The sequence below is a fragment of the Poecilia reticulata genome, linkage group LG11 (assembly GCF_000633615.1).
Source record: "Poecilia reticulata strain Guanapo linkage group LG11, Guppy_female_1.0+MT, whole genome shotgun sequence".
Lineage (NCBI taxonomy): Eukaryota > Metazoa > Chordata > Actinopteri > Cyprinodontiformes > Poeciliidae > Poecilia > Poecilia reticulata.
In genome coordinates, this window is record NC_024341.1 from 24,322,355 (window position 1) to 24,338,204 (window position 15,850).

At 38.9% G+C, this 15,850-nt stretch overlaps 1 protein-coding gene and 1 long non-coding RNA gene across 3 annotated transcripts in view; one reads left to right on the plus strand and one right to left on the minus strand.

The window, feature by feature from the left end:
• LOC103472842 (uncharacterized) overlaps positions 1–11,276 on the minus strand; it is an 18,443-nt gene extending 7,167 nt beyond the window's left edge. The window contains exons 1-2 of one of the 2 annotated variants that reach the window (XR_534936.2): positions 10,504–11,276; positions 5,660–5,861 (exon numbers count right to left, since the gene is read on the minus strand). This is a non-coding gene — a long non-coding RNA (uncharacterized LOC103472842). The remainder of the gene's footprint in view (positions 1–5,659; positions 5,862–10,503) is intronic. The other variant, XR_534935.2, reaches the window with a different exon arrangement.
• Positions 10,155–15,786, plus strand: LOC103472843 (glyceraldehyde-3-phosphate dehydrogenase-like). The gene is made up of 12 exons (XM_008422681.1): positions 10,155–10,266; positions 10,400–10,447; positions 13,305–13,404; positions 13,518–13,627; positions 13,705–13,795; positions 13,989–14,104; positions 14,230–14,311; positions 14,561–14,712; positions 14,811–14,889; positions 15,068–15,151; positions 15,306–15,403; positions 15,582–15,786. Exons 2-12 carry the CDS (start codon positions 10,425–10,427, stop codon positions 15,649–15,651), a joined length of 1,005 nt encoding a protein of 334 aa, XP_008420903.1. The 5' UTR covers positions 10,155–10,266; positions 10,400–10,424; the 3' UTR covers positions 15,652–15,786.
• Positions 15,787–15,850: the final 64 nt, after the last annotated feature.

The following is a 15,850-nucleotide window of genomic DNA, read 5'->3' on the forward strand; positions in this document are numbered from 1 at the left end:
CGCCGAGTTAAGTCTAGTTTTTGCCTAAAACGTTTTCCACAGTTCACACATGAAAACGGGTGGATTTATGAATCCATTCATCCATCCACCCCCTTCATTCATCCATCCCTCCACCCACTCATTCATCCATACATCCACCCACCCATYCATCCATACATCCACCCACCCACTCATTAATTCATCCATCCACCCACCCATTCATTTATCCATCCACCCACTCACTGATCCATCCTCCCACCAACCCATCTGTCCACCCACCCATCTGTCCACCCACCCATCCATCCATCCTCCCACCAACCCATCTGTCATCCATCCATCATCCATCCTCCCACCAATCCATCCATCCTCCCACCAATCCATCCATCCATTTTCTGTACACCATTGTCCCTTAGTGGGGTTGGGAGGGTTGCTGGTGCCTATCTCCAGCTAACKTACCGGGCAAGAGGCGGGGTCACCCTGGACAGGTCGCCAATCTGTCGCAGGGCAACACAGGCAAACAACCATGCACACTCACACCTAGGGAGAATTTGGAGAGGCCAATTAACCTGACAGTCATGTTTGTGGACTGTGGGAGGAAGCTGGAGAATCCGGAGAAAACCCACCATACGCAAGGAGAACTTGCAAACTCTATGCAGAAAGACCCCTGGCCGGGAATCGAACCCAGAACCTTCTTGCTAGTCAACAGTGCTCAGTTTTGTCAATGTGAAATTCATTCTTATGTTGATGTTTGGATATTTTCTTTGGGAAAAAACTGGTTGCCATCAAGTTTCAAATTCAAATGTATGGGGTTCTGATGTCCACTGCAGTGGACACATCATATTTCAAAAATAAAAACTTTTTTCCCCAAAAAAATGTTTTCAGTATTCCAATTACCTTACAAAGATTGTGGAATTAAAAAAAAATGGTGATTGGACAATATTTTTTTTCCTGGTAGTCAGGAGGATATAATAGCAAAGGTTAGTTATAAAGACTAGATGACGTCAATTTATGGTCTTAAATTGCAAAATAAAATCTGCAAATTGTTTGTCGAATGGTTTCATTTTTATATCACTTTGCCTGAGCTACTTTCAAACTGTTTTGTGTTCTACAACTACATTTCCTGTAGACTTAGAATTGAGTTTTGTTTCAAAATTATGCTAAGAAAATACTAAATACATTAACTTTAATATATTTTGCACTATAATTAATATATGGTATACAATACAGACTTCAATGGTTTGGAAGACAAAAGTATTTGGAAATGTCCAAGGTTTTTTTATTTTTATTTTGAATATATCATAGACAGTAAAAAGACAGAATTTCAGTTTTGGGTTAACAAAATATTGGTAAATTTGACATAAAAACTTAAATTATGGAAAATATTTTGATGGAAATTCTGAAAAATAAAAAGTACAGTAAATGTCCTGGTAACTGCCAGGATATTTTCAGTGTTTTTTTTTTTAAACCAAATTTCTGTCAGAAGTTTCCTGTAATTTAACAGTATTTCAATTTTTTTCCATAAAAAATCGGAAATGTACTGGTAACTTTCTGCCAATACATTTTCTCGTTTTTTACGGAATTTCAGAAGTTTTCCGTAATTTAAAATTTTTTTCTCCCGTAATTTAACGTATGCAAACTGTTAAATTATGGCCCACCACCACCACCACCACGTCAGGCGACATTTCCCATATTCTCAAACTCAAAGTTTGACATGTATGGGGCAACGTGAGAGTTCATCTATTAAACTGACTGACTACATAAACTAAGCTGGATTATAGACATTTTTAATAAGCGTATTTGTGAGCCTGCCTCTTTTTATTAAATTGAAGTTAATTTTAGATTTTTGTATAACTTTTTTCAGGTTAACTTAGAAAGCGAGTTGTTATTATTACATGTTACTTTTTTGTAGTTTAGAAAACTGAAGCTCAGAAATGAAAAATTGGACTGATATTGATATCCGATAATAACACTGCTGTTATGCCAGATTTACCAATACTTTATTTTGTCAATTTTTTTAAAAATTACTCGATTAATCATAAGAATAATCGATAGATTACACGATAACCAAAATATTTGTTTACAATAGCCCTAATTATATAAATAAAATAGCATTTATAGGTGGATCGGTGGATTAACGTCTCTCCTTCGCCCCCTCCTACAGCCAGACCTCCTCCCCCTTCGTGCAATACGCCGTCCGTCCACCCCCCCAGCACTTAACGGTACGCTAGACCGGCCCCACCCTCTTTGACCCCTCACATCTACCTCTACATTGACGGGGGGCTAGTGTACCTCTCATGGTACAGTAGCCCCCCCTCAGTGTCTCTTCTTCGCACCCGTCCTTCTTCTCTTCCCCCACCCCCCAACTCTCCTTCTTCTTCGAACCTCTTCTAGTCCCCCAGTCCGCCACCATTCCGTCTACCCGCCATTCTGACTCTTCGGTATGTTATACCCACCTTGCTCTGACTGTAACAGCGGATGACTAAAGGTTTCCGGTATTCTCAGATTGAAAACTTGTAAGCACTCTTAAGGCCATAATCATCCGCTCCGGTAGGTTGCAAAGTTCTGCTGAGGAAACGCATCCAGTTTTGACACTTCTGACCAGGTGTCACTCTGTTGGTGAGAAAAAATCCTGAAAATACCATTAGGCATGAGGACTCAGAGGTCTGTTGTGAGTCTGAGACAGGTCCTGACTTAGACATCTGTCCAGACTCGGGAGATCTGTCCAGACTCGGAGGCAGGTCCTGACTCTGACGCAGGTCCCGGTCTCAGAGGTCTGTCCTGACTCTGAGGCAGGTCCCGTCGCAGAGGTCTGTCCTGAGAGACGGGTCCTGACTCTGAGACTGGTCATAACTCTCAGACATGTCCTGACTCTGAGTCAGGTCCTGATTCTGAGAAAGGTCTTGACTCTGAGACAGGTCCCGACTCAGACATCTGTCCAGACACGAGGCAGTTCCTGACTCTGAGGCAGGTCCTGACTCTGACGCAGGTCCCGTCTCAGAGGTCTGTCCTGATTCTGAGGCTCTAACTGCATCTTCATTTCCCCAGAGAAGTTGCAAGATATCTCGGCAGACTTTTTTTCCCATTTTCTCATAAAAGACAAAATCTATGTCCTTGACTTCTTTCCAGATTTTTGGAGCAAGCTTTCTCTGGACAGATTTGGTGTGCTTCCTATTGTAAGCCCCACAGGTAGATCTGTAACTAGAATTGTAAATCAATCTCCAAAAAACTTTTTGCACCATAACTCTCCTTTCGTCTTCTGTTCCACGTCTGAAACCGAGAGAGTGCACTCGTCCTGAGAGCTACTTTTTTCCAAAATGCTAACAGAAAGTAGTTTGTCAAAACTGTTCCTCATTCCTGATGAAATCAAATATCCAATACCAAAACCCAGGGGAAATAACATGCTAAGTTCTCTGCCATTCTAAAAATCAGGGGGAGTGCGCCAGATGTAAGATGCTGTCACTCAATATGACGGACAACAAGAATTTCTAGCCTGATGTTTGTGCTGATCTTCAAATCGAACATGGTAGATATTCTTTTTTCTTGCCCTTTTATGCATGACATAGGGTAAGGTTTCAGTGTCCGGTCTCTTCTTTTTAGAGCAAACGTCCTCAGCCAAGGAAGTCTGCTCTACACAGCAAGCTGCCCCAACTGGGGCAGGTCCCGACTCGGAGGCAGGTCCCGACTAGGAGACAGGTCCCGACTCGGAGGCAGGTCCCCTCTCAGAGGTCTGTCCTGACTCTGAGGCTCTAAATGGGGCAAGCTGGGGCAGCTTGCTGTGAAGTTTGCTTCACAGTGGGGGAAGGTTTGAAGAGGTATGCGTCGAATTCATCATACTCATTCTCATCCTTGTAACTACTGATGTCAAAAGTGATCCCAGGAAGTATCTTGTTGAAAAGTTTTCTCACTCCTGTCGTGATCAAATAACCTCCAAAAGTCATGGGAAAAAACATGGTGGTGAATCCGATCTGTTGCATTGTGAAAATACTTGTCCAACACCGTGCTAACTATCAAAGAGATGCTTGGATATAACCTCCTGTTTTGAGATCCAAGCATTCATAACCTCAGATGTTATTTGATCTACGTCATAGACGAGGTCATAGCTACAATGAGCTCACTGTAGTTCTGGGGGAACTACTTCTGATCATTGCTATGGAAACAGTCAAATGAGTTCTGCATGACTCAAACTATTAACCCTTTGCAACTCCATCACTTAATCATTCGAGGCGCCATGACGGACTTCAGAAGGGTATATTTCAGGAGGCTAGGGATTAAAACCACGGATTTTAATGGCTAAATATTAAGTTTAGATTGACAATGTTATATTAAAATCATTAATTTAAGTAGGATTTTTCACCATTCTATCAGGTTTAAAATTTTGAATCATACTTGATTAAAAATATCTTAAAAGTAAAATGTAACTTACAAACATTTGCTGCTGCTGCTGTTGTAAATTGTGACAAGAAATTTTGCCTGCTTGGAGAAGAGCTACGAGAAATAATTTTAGTTTAATAATTTTACACGTTAGCATAAAAGTAGAATAAAGGATGATCCCAAAGAAATGATGCTGCCGCTCCATATTTCATGGGTTGTAAACGACCCACTCGAACACATTTGTTCTGTACGGTGAGGAAACGTAAACAATAGACAGAACCTAATGTCTTCCAGCTTTTTCTGTTTAACTGAGAGCTCGACACCAACAGTAGTACAGTGTCAGCAGCCCATATTTCTGTTTAAAATTTAACATATAAAAGCTGTTAAATTATGGGAAAAAAATCTGTTAAATTACAGAAAAAATTCTGCTGGAAATTCTGTAAAAAAACAGAATGTACTGGCAGAAAATTACCAGGACATTTTCCTATTTTTTTACGGAATTTTTTTTTTTACTGTGTATTAGTAAAAGTCATGAAGGCCAAGGGAGGAACCCAAGAGCATATAGGTGGGAGAATTTAGCATGATGGGCACTTATCATTTATTAGATCTGGTTTTCATAGAAGGAAAGAATGAAGCTGTTGTTTTAAGTGAAATATAATACATTCCATTTGTAGTCCACTACTAGATATACATGGGATACAGAAAATGCGAAAGAAGGTGCTCATTTATTTATTATTTGCTGTCATGAAAAAATAATAAGTTATTATTCTTATTGATTTTGGCACTAAAACAACACTGCATCTGACCATTATCCCCACAGTGAAACACTTTGGTGGCAGCATCACACTTTGGAGATGGAGCCAAATTTAGGAGAATCGTATAAGAAAACCTACCAGAGGCTGCAGAAAGATGTGACTGTGCAAATCTGGTACAGATCTGTCCCTGAAATTTGTAGTTGCAATAAAGCAAAAAGTTGTTCTACCCCATATTTTGGATTTTTCACCTTAACACTGTCTAAAAATCATGCACAATTTTCTTTTCACATCACCATTAGGAGTTACTTTGTGTTGGTGAGAGGATGGAGCATTGCAAGAAACTTTGACTAATCTGTACTGATAATTTTTCTCTGCTTTTTTTCACCTTATTTATCTGGGAAGTCTTTTCTTTAAATGTCATTCTCTAACTTTACAAATGTCACACTTACTGCTGCGTATACAAGGTAGGCTAACAAACTAGCTGACTGAATGAATTATGAATGTAAAATCCCTCATGGTCCTGCCCCAGCCTTCAACAGCAACATCTCATTTACCTCCTCTCACCTGGTTTCCTGCCAGTTATCCCCACATCCTCTCTGCAGAGCTGATTAGAGCCTCCTTCCTGTAACAGAGGACGAGACAAGGTCGACACGTTCTCCGCCTGCCAGGAGAGCTCTTAGATTTAGTCGCTCCAGCCAAGACAGAGGCAGACACGGAGGCAGAGGCTGCAGCTCGATGAAGAATGATGGCCTAATCCTGCAGGGGGAAAGGTGGGTTAAAACTGAGGTTTGCAGGAGGGGGGCGGCTGTCAACCAAGACTTTATTTAATGAGATAATTACAAAACTGATCTAGCCTCTTGTTTAGCCCAGCTGGGCAGACTGTTAATTTATCTTTAGTTACATTTGTGCTCACATAAAGCATGTTTGGCCCACAGAGCTTTTGGGAAATTACACTGAGACTTCATTACTGCTAAAGTGACACCTAAAGATGAATGTGCCACACCAAACTGTTTATTAGCAATGTTCAGACAAACCTTTGTGAGCGCTCATGGATTTGGGTATTTTGGGAGTTTATCTAATTTTTCTACTTGGTTGGATTAGTATTGTAATATGTAGAAACCATTTTATTCTGCTCATGTAATTCTGGTCCAAGTTTAAAGTAAAAACATGAGTCCTGAGGACTAAATCTGAAACTGCTTATGCAAGAGACAACATTCAGTTCAGCAAAGTTTATTTAAATAGTGCCACTTCATAACAAATGACTTTTCCAATTCACATAATTATATTATCAAGTCAATTAAATGAAATGGATCATTTTGTGCTAATTCCTTGGGAGAGAAAAAGGTATTTACTAAACAATCTGAAAATTTAACCCACAGAAGGGGATAGAAATACATTTACCTTTTGGGTTTTTGGTGCCCTCTAAAGGTCAGCAGAGGACACAAAAACTGACATATTTCTTAAATACAGGCTTTAATTAAATGTAAAATAAAAAATAGGAATAATCAGCATCACCGTTAAAAATACTGCAATAGGAAATATTAGCTTATAAAATCTGAGAGTACAAATTGCATCAAAGTATCTTTACTTTCCTCAAAAGGTTTATAAACAAATTTCAAATCAGGTTGTTCTCTCTAACCTCTTTTAACTTTTTTGATCCTTTTTTATTTCAGTGATTCCTAATTAACAAGACACTGAACGAACAAGCAAAACAAGTTAATATCTGATTTCTTTACATATGAAAAAAAGAAAGCGAAGACAAGTGCCTTCAAAAAGTTCTCAAAAACTTCCAAATAAGAATTATTGGAGTTTTTACAAAATTTTCTTATGACGTGCTCAGCAGGTTATTTACTTACTCACTAGAGGGCACCATATGGTAATCAAAAAGGCTTCTCGTGTTTTAACTTCAATCTGTTGCATGAATGTTTTATTATTTTGTTCAAAATGGTCAGAGGAACTGAACTAAGCCCAGAACATGATATATTTTCCATTTTTGCTATAAGTACAAAGAGGCGACACTGTGAAATGATGCAGTCTGACTTGTGTTCATAAAGACAGCAGAAGTAATTTTAAATCCATCTGTTTGGTTATGTTACCAACTGTGTTAAAGTGTCGTTTTGAAGCGGATGTTCTCCATTTCCATCACATAAGGTATGTATTTAATTTAGGACAAAGGGGAAATAAGTATTGTATTTGTATTCTTTGTATCCTTAGAGTTATTTAGTTCTTTTAAGTGTCAATTAAGTAGAAAGCATTATTAGCATTATTATTTTTAGTCATTTAATGCTATAATATTATACCAGAAAACCTACCATTTTGAAATAAATATTTTATAACTATGTAAAACACAATTAAGCCTCTAACTGTTGTTGTGTTAAACATGCAGAAAAAGGGCCCAACACTGCTGAGTTCTGGTCCTGGTGCCTCAGCAGGTTCCAGCCGCCTTTCCGTCATCCGAGTTTAAATCTGTTACTTGACCTTTGCAGCATGTCTGTCTCTTACTGTCTTCCACCCCCACTGTCAAATTCATTCTTTCATAAACAAAAATACAGCAAATGTCATAAGTGTCATCAGCTTACAGTAATTTAGAAAAGGTCACTTGCAAAGACAGTTGGAGCCTGATGCGGCAACTCGGATTTAATCACCTCATCATAAAAACGAAATGGGAAGCTATATTCTTTTCGTGTTTATAATCACAAATTATGTTCATGATGCTGTTCATTTTGTTTCTAGATTAAGATTTGTTCTTTGAGGTGAAAGTGAAAATTATATTCTGACTGCAAAAAATAAAACAATCTGTTGCAAATATAATTTTCTTCTGTAAACAAACAGGGAAAGAGCAATAAAGGATTTGTATTACGTTAGTGAATGCTGTACGTAAAAGTTTTACCAAATAAGTATCCATATTTATATTCCAGTTTAAACACCTCTAGAGCTGGATTGTATGTAGAAAGTGAAGTTAGACATCATTCACTTAAATGAGAGTTGTCCTTTTTGTCCACACAGCACAGCAGCCTGTCCCGCTCCGCAGCTGCGTGCACACAGACTTGGCAGATGTTTAAGCCAGATGTCCTTTCTGATGCATCCCTCATGATTATCTTTCAATTTCCTGGGGAAACTCACAATTATCTGTTGGAAGGAACAGGGTTCAAACCAGGAAGCTCTGGAACTGGAGCCACCTGCTCAATATCACCACAGCCACTGCTGCTCCCACTCAAATGAGACTAGAAAAATGAATAATTTTAAATCTGCTATAAAATTGTTGGAGAATACAAAAAAAATGTTTTTAAAGATTTTAAGGTATAGCAAAGAATGTGCCTTTGCTCTTTCAAAGTCTTTAAACATTTGTATATCATACAAGAATAGAATTATCCTTTATTGGCCCTCGGAAGGGAAATGTGGGTGTATCAGCAGCAAAGTGACTGGCAAAAGGAAGCAGATATAAAATAAAGCAATAAAAATAAAAGAAAAATGTGGACTGCTTTATGTCAAATATACAGTTGTGAAAATAGATTATAAGAAATGTGCAAATAAATATGTAAGTGAATAAAAATATCTACAAACTTTACAAACTGTTATTTTTATTTATTTGTACGAGGTCGCTTACAAGAATATGAAATCATTTGCAAATGTCAGGAATGAAAACAGTTCCTTGCTGTTATTTGCACAGGATTTCATTAGACAATCTTACAAACGAGGTACAGTATAGCCTGTGATACTTACTGCACCACAGCATGTGATAGAATATATTACAAAATATCACTAAGATCAATAGATTCGTCTTTAGCCCAGTGGAAAGCAAAGATGAAAACAGGGGGGAGGTAAAGATGAAGAGCAGCCTCATGTCTGAGTTCTCCTGATCAAGCTGTGAGACCATGGCTGAATTTTATAACCATGTTTATACAGTCTTAGCAGGAGAAAGACAAATATCAGGCTGGATGGAGCGAGACTTGAATTATTAACCAGCTGTCTCACCTCTGGGGTTGTCATGGCAACCAGGTTCCCCTTTTGTTGGAAAAAGCATGGCTGAGGTAGATCATGGGAGACATCAAGATTAGACACAGACCTCTGACCAAAGACAATAACCTTATCAATCTGGAGTTTAGGTGACCTCCAATGTGCACACTTACACCATAACGTGGAGTAACATGGCACACATGTACGCTTTTGTTGAGGCTTTCTAAGTTATCAAAACAAAATGTGATGGCATCTCCCCATCTTTAGTTCCGGTCATGGATACACTGAATGAACAAACACTAAATGAACAGATCTTATAGATAGTTCAAATCTCACCTGCCCAGTAACTCTGAAAAGTATTCGGGTCCAGAAGGACCACTCAGTGCCTTTCAGACTATTACACAGAAAATGTACAGTTTTAAACAGCCAGTACATCTCAGTGGAAGAATATAGTTAACTGATCAGATGTTTGTAAGTACTGTGGCAAAAGCATCTTGGATAAGCTTGCAGCTGCCCAAATTATTTTTTTTACATACTCACCTGTATAGACATCATTACAATTAACTAACCTAACTAGCTAGCTAATTAACTCGCTAGTTAGCAAAATAGTTATTTAACTAACTACACAAATAAATAAATACATTTTTTTCCAACTGTGAGCTCCTGTAGCTGAAGCTGAGCTATCTACTACAGTTTTAACTAAAGTCCAATAAAGGTAAGTTAGTCCATAGCAGAAAAATGAAGGTAATGAAAAGCAGGTAACCTGGTAAATATCCCATAAAAGTTTCTGAATTTTTATTTGAGTGCTTTCCCCCCCMAAAAAAAACTTTAGCAGTAATTTGATTATTAAAAAATTTGAAAGAACTTCAGCATTTTGAAGTTGTCACCTGGTTCATGTTCTGCTTTAAAAAGTGGCTTTAGTCCAAATTGACACCAGTGCCTTTTATATCACCGCATAGTACAGAACACGTTCTTAAATTTTAGGTTCGGAAATATGCTGTGGGCAAACTTTAGTTCAGTAGTTTATGTAAATAGCTACGTCATCGTTCGGGGGCGTGGTCATTGCAGCTGGTATAAATTCCGGTGACTCCCGTCGTGGGGTCATTTTCTAACGGTTCAGGTATCTGTGCTCTCGTTTTTCATATCAATCATTTTTCCGCTGTTTGCATAGAAGCTCCTTTGACGTTGTTCCTTGGAGGAACAGGTGAGTCAAGTTGTTCCCTGTGAGATTCTCTAGAAGCAACTGTAAAGCACGCGGGATGTTGTTTGAGTTAACGCGAACTTTACTGATCACGTGCTGAGTTATTAATTACATGTTGAACTTTTCACCCGTTTAGAAGCAGCCATTCCACACCAGAAAAAATGGTGAAGATTGGAATCAACGGGTGAGCTCATTTGGCTTTGCTCTCTTTATAGGAAATATTAAATTTTTGCATCTCACAGATTTTCGCTGTCATGGTCATGAATCCGGCCACAGGAAGGTTTTGAAGAAGCTATTAAAGTTAAACGGACTTTTGTGCAGAAACCTGCTAGTCTGGACGATTGGTAGAAAAAGTACGATGATGGTACAAGCATGAAACTTCTCATAAATGTTCTCCATCAGATTTCCACCAATCCCAGAGGTGGAGCCGTTTGAAAATGTAACGGCCTTAGCAACAGTTCCTAAGTAACCTGTTTAGCATAGTAACTGACCGTTGAAGCTATATTCAGTAACTATCTTTAGAAAAATGAAAATTGTTTCAAGAAATGCAGAGGGACACGCTGCGTCAGTACCCACTGTGCTAACCGAATATCTTTATCTTTATTTTTTTTAAGTCTTCAGAAAAAAGTGTTGAGTTTTGCAATCATAAATTATATAGATAACAAAAATTTGTCAATTATTTTCAGGTCCTGCATACACATGGTGATGGTTGTACTTTGAATGTTGGTTATCTTGTAGTATAGATGTTGGTGGTGTTGAGTTGAACTGATGGAAATGGAAAATCCAGAAAGCAAACTAGGGCACGAAATTGACTGGACCAAATGCATTCTGTGTAAATTATTAATCAAACACCAGTTGGATATAAAACCTCGGCTGAAGTCTTGAAGCGGTTTCATGACCTTGATGAAAATAAACGTCTCATGCTTAGACTATGGAGATGGCACTGAAGTCATCTTTCTCAAACAATGAAAAATGGCATAAGTCCAGCAATCAGAAGTTTTAATACAACAAAACTCAACCGTGCCAAAGAAAAAAAAAGAGGAAAATGATGGAGTTCTCAGTAAATTTTCACACACAGTTGTGTAGATTATATTCTAAATCAATTCAAAAATACTTTATTGATCCCACAGGGATAACTAGTGTTATTGTAATATGAGTTACAATAATGAGTTATTGTTGTAACTCGTATCAGTTCAAATTCATCAACGTTTTATATATATATAATGTATATATACACACACACACAGAAGATGGCAGTTTATCTGGACTTGTGTATACAATTATTCCAAGTTTGAAGCTTTTTTTTTTTTTTTGCTTTCTGGTTCTTTATTGCTAACTAGCTTATATTAATCTGTGCTTTCAGTACTTTAAACCAGTGTCCAGGGTAATAGAAATCTCTTCTACTACAAAATAAGTGTAAACGTTTAATCACTAATTGTTTCCTAGCATTCTATGTAATAATTATAATTTTCTTTGGTTCCACCCCTAAAATATTAAGTACCCTCACCTCTGGATAAGATTTATGCAAAGTTTCATTCTTGCATCACCTTTCAAACTATTTAGACATATTTTACACCAATTGCCAGATTGTATATTAAAATGAAGAATTGTTCACCTTAAAATAGATTGAGCTCGACTGATTTTGGAAAGCTTTCGACTTTCCCTCACCAGCCTGTAGGTTTTCCCTTCAGTAGATTCAAGGTACACATTTTCTACAGGATGTTTTTTTTATTTATTTTTATGGTGACATCTGTAAATATGAATTGGCATTGCAGCAGCGATTGCCCAAACGTAATATTTTGAGTTGGACCCTTTATCTTCTGGTTGTAGTAGGTTAGTCTATTCTCTTGCTATTTATAGTTCACTGGTGTTGTGACTCCACGCTCGGTGTCCCTCCAGTCGCATCCTCCAGGCCCCTCCACTGACTCTGTCACTGTTTCCCCTCAGCTGTCACATTCCTTTGATTTTCCCCACTTGTCTAAATTTAACTCCAACATCTCTAAGGTCCAGAGATCATCCTTGCTGCAGAATATGGATGCTGCCAAGACTTGGAGATTGTTGAAACGGGTTCAGTCTTCTGTGAAGCAGCAGCAGCAGCTGCTGCTCAGAGATTTAGCTTGTTGATGCTGGATGGGTGCCAAAGCCCAGCTTCAGACACAAAGGATGGGCAATGGTCCAGTTTGGCCTTCTGACTCCCTACTTGCTTCCCAGACTGCTAAAGAACAGCTTCTGATTCAGATCTTATTGATAATATTCAGCAGAAAGCAGTGTAAAATTCTTGCTCCCTTTGATTTGTTTTTAAATCTCCAAAATCAAATTAAAAGCCTGCTTTTCTTAAGGATGTTCCAATCGGTAGCTGGAGAAATCTGAAATCCTGGTTATCAGTGTTGCAAATACAAATTTTAAAACTGATTGAGAGATCAGCAGGTGACTAGAATTGGATTTGTCTGCTCGACCAATTTTTTTCTGTCTAAATTTTATGATTTTCAGAAACATCCATATTTGAAATTTTACTGAACCATTTTCTTCTTCTGACATGATATCCAGTTGCATCTCTTGTTTCCTGACAGTTTGAAGTAGGTGATGCAATCCCATCTCTTGCTCACTCCGGTTCAAGGCTCAGTCTTATGATTCCCATATTAGGAGTAAATTCCCTTTTGATTTCTTGTGTGAACATCTTTATCTTCAAAGTGGGCTGACCATGTATGGTCTGTCTGCTGTTTTATAGTTTTCAGTCATTGCCACCTGCTGGTCAAGAGGAACACCTGAACACTGTAGCTAACTTGTTAAAGTTGCTCTATAGTCTGCGTTTGGAATTTGAACCTAAACTTTATCCTTTCTGTTGGAAGTATAATTGGTCCGTGTGGAGGCTCTGACTGATTCTTTGCAGCCCAATCAAATTTTGAGACCCAATTCTAAATTTCTATTTTCTCAAAACCACTTAGTGTTGCAGTTATTCCTTTGGCATTTACAGAGGCAATTTTCTTTTTTACAGTCCACATCCTGTCTATTATATTTCTTGCCTTTTTAATGCCTTTCAGGTTTGGACGAATCGGTCGTCTGGTGACCCGGGCTGCAGCCACTGGTGGGAAGGTTGAGGTTGTAGCCATCAATGACCCTTTTATTGACCTTGACTACATGGTGCGCAACTTTTAAAAATAAATGAATGTCACACAGTTTTCTGCTACAAGCATGCTATCTAAGAATGTCCAAATAATCTCTGTGCAGTCTTAAACTTGTAAGTTGTCTTGCAGGTCTACATGTTCAAGTACGACTCCACTCATGGTGTCTGGAAGCATGGAGAGGTGAAGACGGATGGCGGCAAGCTGATTATTGGCAAGATGCAGATCTCGGTCTTCCATGAGTATGTAGTATTTAACAGACTTCGTATGCTTCCTGATGGGTAGACATGATGCATGACCTTGGTGTAAAAATGTACAGGAAGGACCCTGCCAACATCAAATGGGGTAGCGCTGCCGTAGACTATGTTGTGGAGTCAACCGGTGTTTTCACCACCATTGATAAAGCTTCTGTAAGTTCCTCAAATGCACTTTGCTGATATAAAGGTATAAATGTTGATGAGGCAACATGATTTGAAAACATCTGGATTGTATAATTAAAAAAAAATTGTGGGGTGGTGTTAAATTTTTCTGAAGGGGATGCAAGATTATGTAGTTGTCTTAATTTAAGTTGCATCAAGCCACCTGGGTTTTTTTATTTTCCAGATTCACTTGAAAGGCGGCGCAAAGAGGGTGGTGATCTCTGCTCCAAGCGCTGATGCTCCCATGTTCGTCATGGGCGTCAACCAGGACAAGTACGACAAGTCCATGAAGGTCGTCAGGTGAGTCTCAACAGGATCCGTTTTTTTTCATTTGATGCGTCACAAATCTATTTTGATGAGAAGAATCAAAACTATGCAGCTTCAGAACAACCAATAATGTTTTCTTTTTGTTTTTTACTTTTAAGCAACGCTTCCTGCACAACCAACTGCCTGGCTCCCCTTGCCAAGGTCATCAATGACAACTATGGAATCATTGAGGGTCTCATGGTAAAAGGAAATATTTAGCAATATCTAAACCTTTTGTTGTACTCCCTCCTACGTGGGCAGTCTGTTGAAGATCATTTAAAAAGGCTCCCTTTTGGCAGCTTTTTTGCAGTATTTAAAATGGCTAGTTGTTTGAAATAAAGTCAGTATCGACAGGTTTACGCCCTAATCTGTATCTCTACACTAAAACCTGAGCCTGGTTTAAATGCATTAGCAAAATGTGTCACTAGCTCCATCTATCGTCTCATCCAGAGCACGGTCCATGCTACTACTGCCACACAGAAGACTGTTGATGGGCCTTCAGGTAAAATGTGGAGAGATGGGCGAGGTGCCGCACAGAACATCATCCCCGCCTCGACTGGAGCTGCCAAAGCAGTCGGCAAAGTGATCCCTGAGCTGAACGGGTACGGAATTCCTTTCAGCCAATTTCTTTTTAGTAAATGTAAAATGGATTTATAATAAAGCTGCCTAGAGGGGCACTCATGTCGTAAATCTATAACAGAAAGCTGACTGGTATGGCTTTCCGTGTCCCCACCCCCAACGTATCCGTTGTTGACCTGACGGTCCGTCTGGAAAAGCCAGTAAGTATTAGAAAGATAATCTGAACAGTTTGTCTCCAAAAGATGGTCTTACTTTAGAACAGAATTGAATTCTATGTTTTTCTTTTCTTTTCTTTTTTTACACTTGAATTTTGCACCATCTTTGGAGATTTGGGTTGAAAGTTTGCAGTCCAACCCATTTATTTGTCCCATCATTCAGGCAAAGTATGATGACATCAAAAAGGTTGTCAAGGCTGCAGCAGATGGACCATTAAAGGGAATTCTGGGATACACAGAAGACCAGGTACAATAAATAAATACTGTTGCATCTGTGGGGACATTTATCGGCTCAGGAGCCAGCAGATGGCAGCACATTACTAAACGTTAGTCAGTTATTCATCTCTAGCTCCTAACCTGCAAGGGTCATGCCTCCTAACTGTACATGACTCTCGGCTCAGGTTGTGTCTACAGACTTCAACGGTGACTCTCGCTCCTCAATCTTTGACGCTGGCGCTGGCATCGCATTGAACGATCACTTTGTGAAACTGGTTTCATGGTGAGTTTTTGTGGTATCTCATCATGCCATTCTCAGAATGACTAAAAACATCTGTAATTATTACCATAAAAGTGTAGGTTTTTACAAAGCAATCGATAAGCATCCGTTTTGGGAAACTGAACTCTGGGTGTACTTGGTGGCTAAATCGTTTGTGGTTTCCAATCCTGCTTATTTGCAGGTATGACAATGAGTTTGGCTACAGCAACCGTGTGTGTGACCTGATCCAGCACATGTTCTCCAAGGAGTAAAGCTGATGGCTGTTCCCTATGGAAACTGTTTGGGACCTTTGCCCTTGGTTCAACCTACCTTTCTGATGAACACTCTAATGTAATCACTTGTTTGGAATTTTTTTCACCTGACTTAATAAAGTTCTTTCAATGAGATGTCTGCACAACTCTCTGCTTTGTAAAAGGTGGTGTTCACTCCACCTTTTACATGTTTTCATTT

Coding starts and splice junctions, on each gene's coding strand:
- LOC103472843 (XM_008422681.1), top strand. CDS start 10,425: ATGGTGAAGATTGGAATCAACGG. Junction 13,628..13,704: donor CAGATCTCGGTCTTCCATGA/GTATGTAGTATT, acceptor AAAAATGTACAG/GAAGGACCCTGCCAACATCA. Junction 13,796..13,988: donor CCACCATTGATAAAGCTTCT/GTAAGTTCCTCA, acceptor TTTATTTTCCAG/ATTCACTTGAAAGGCGGCGC.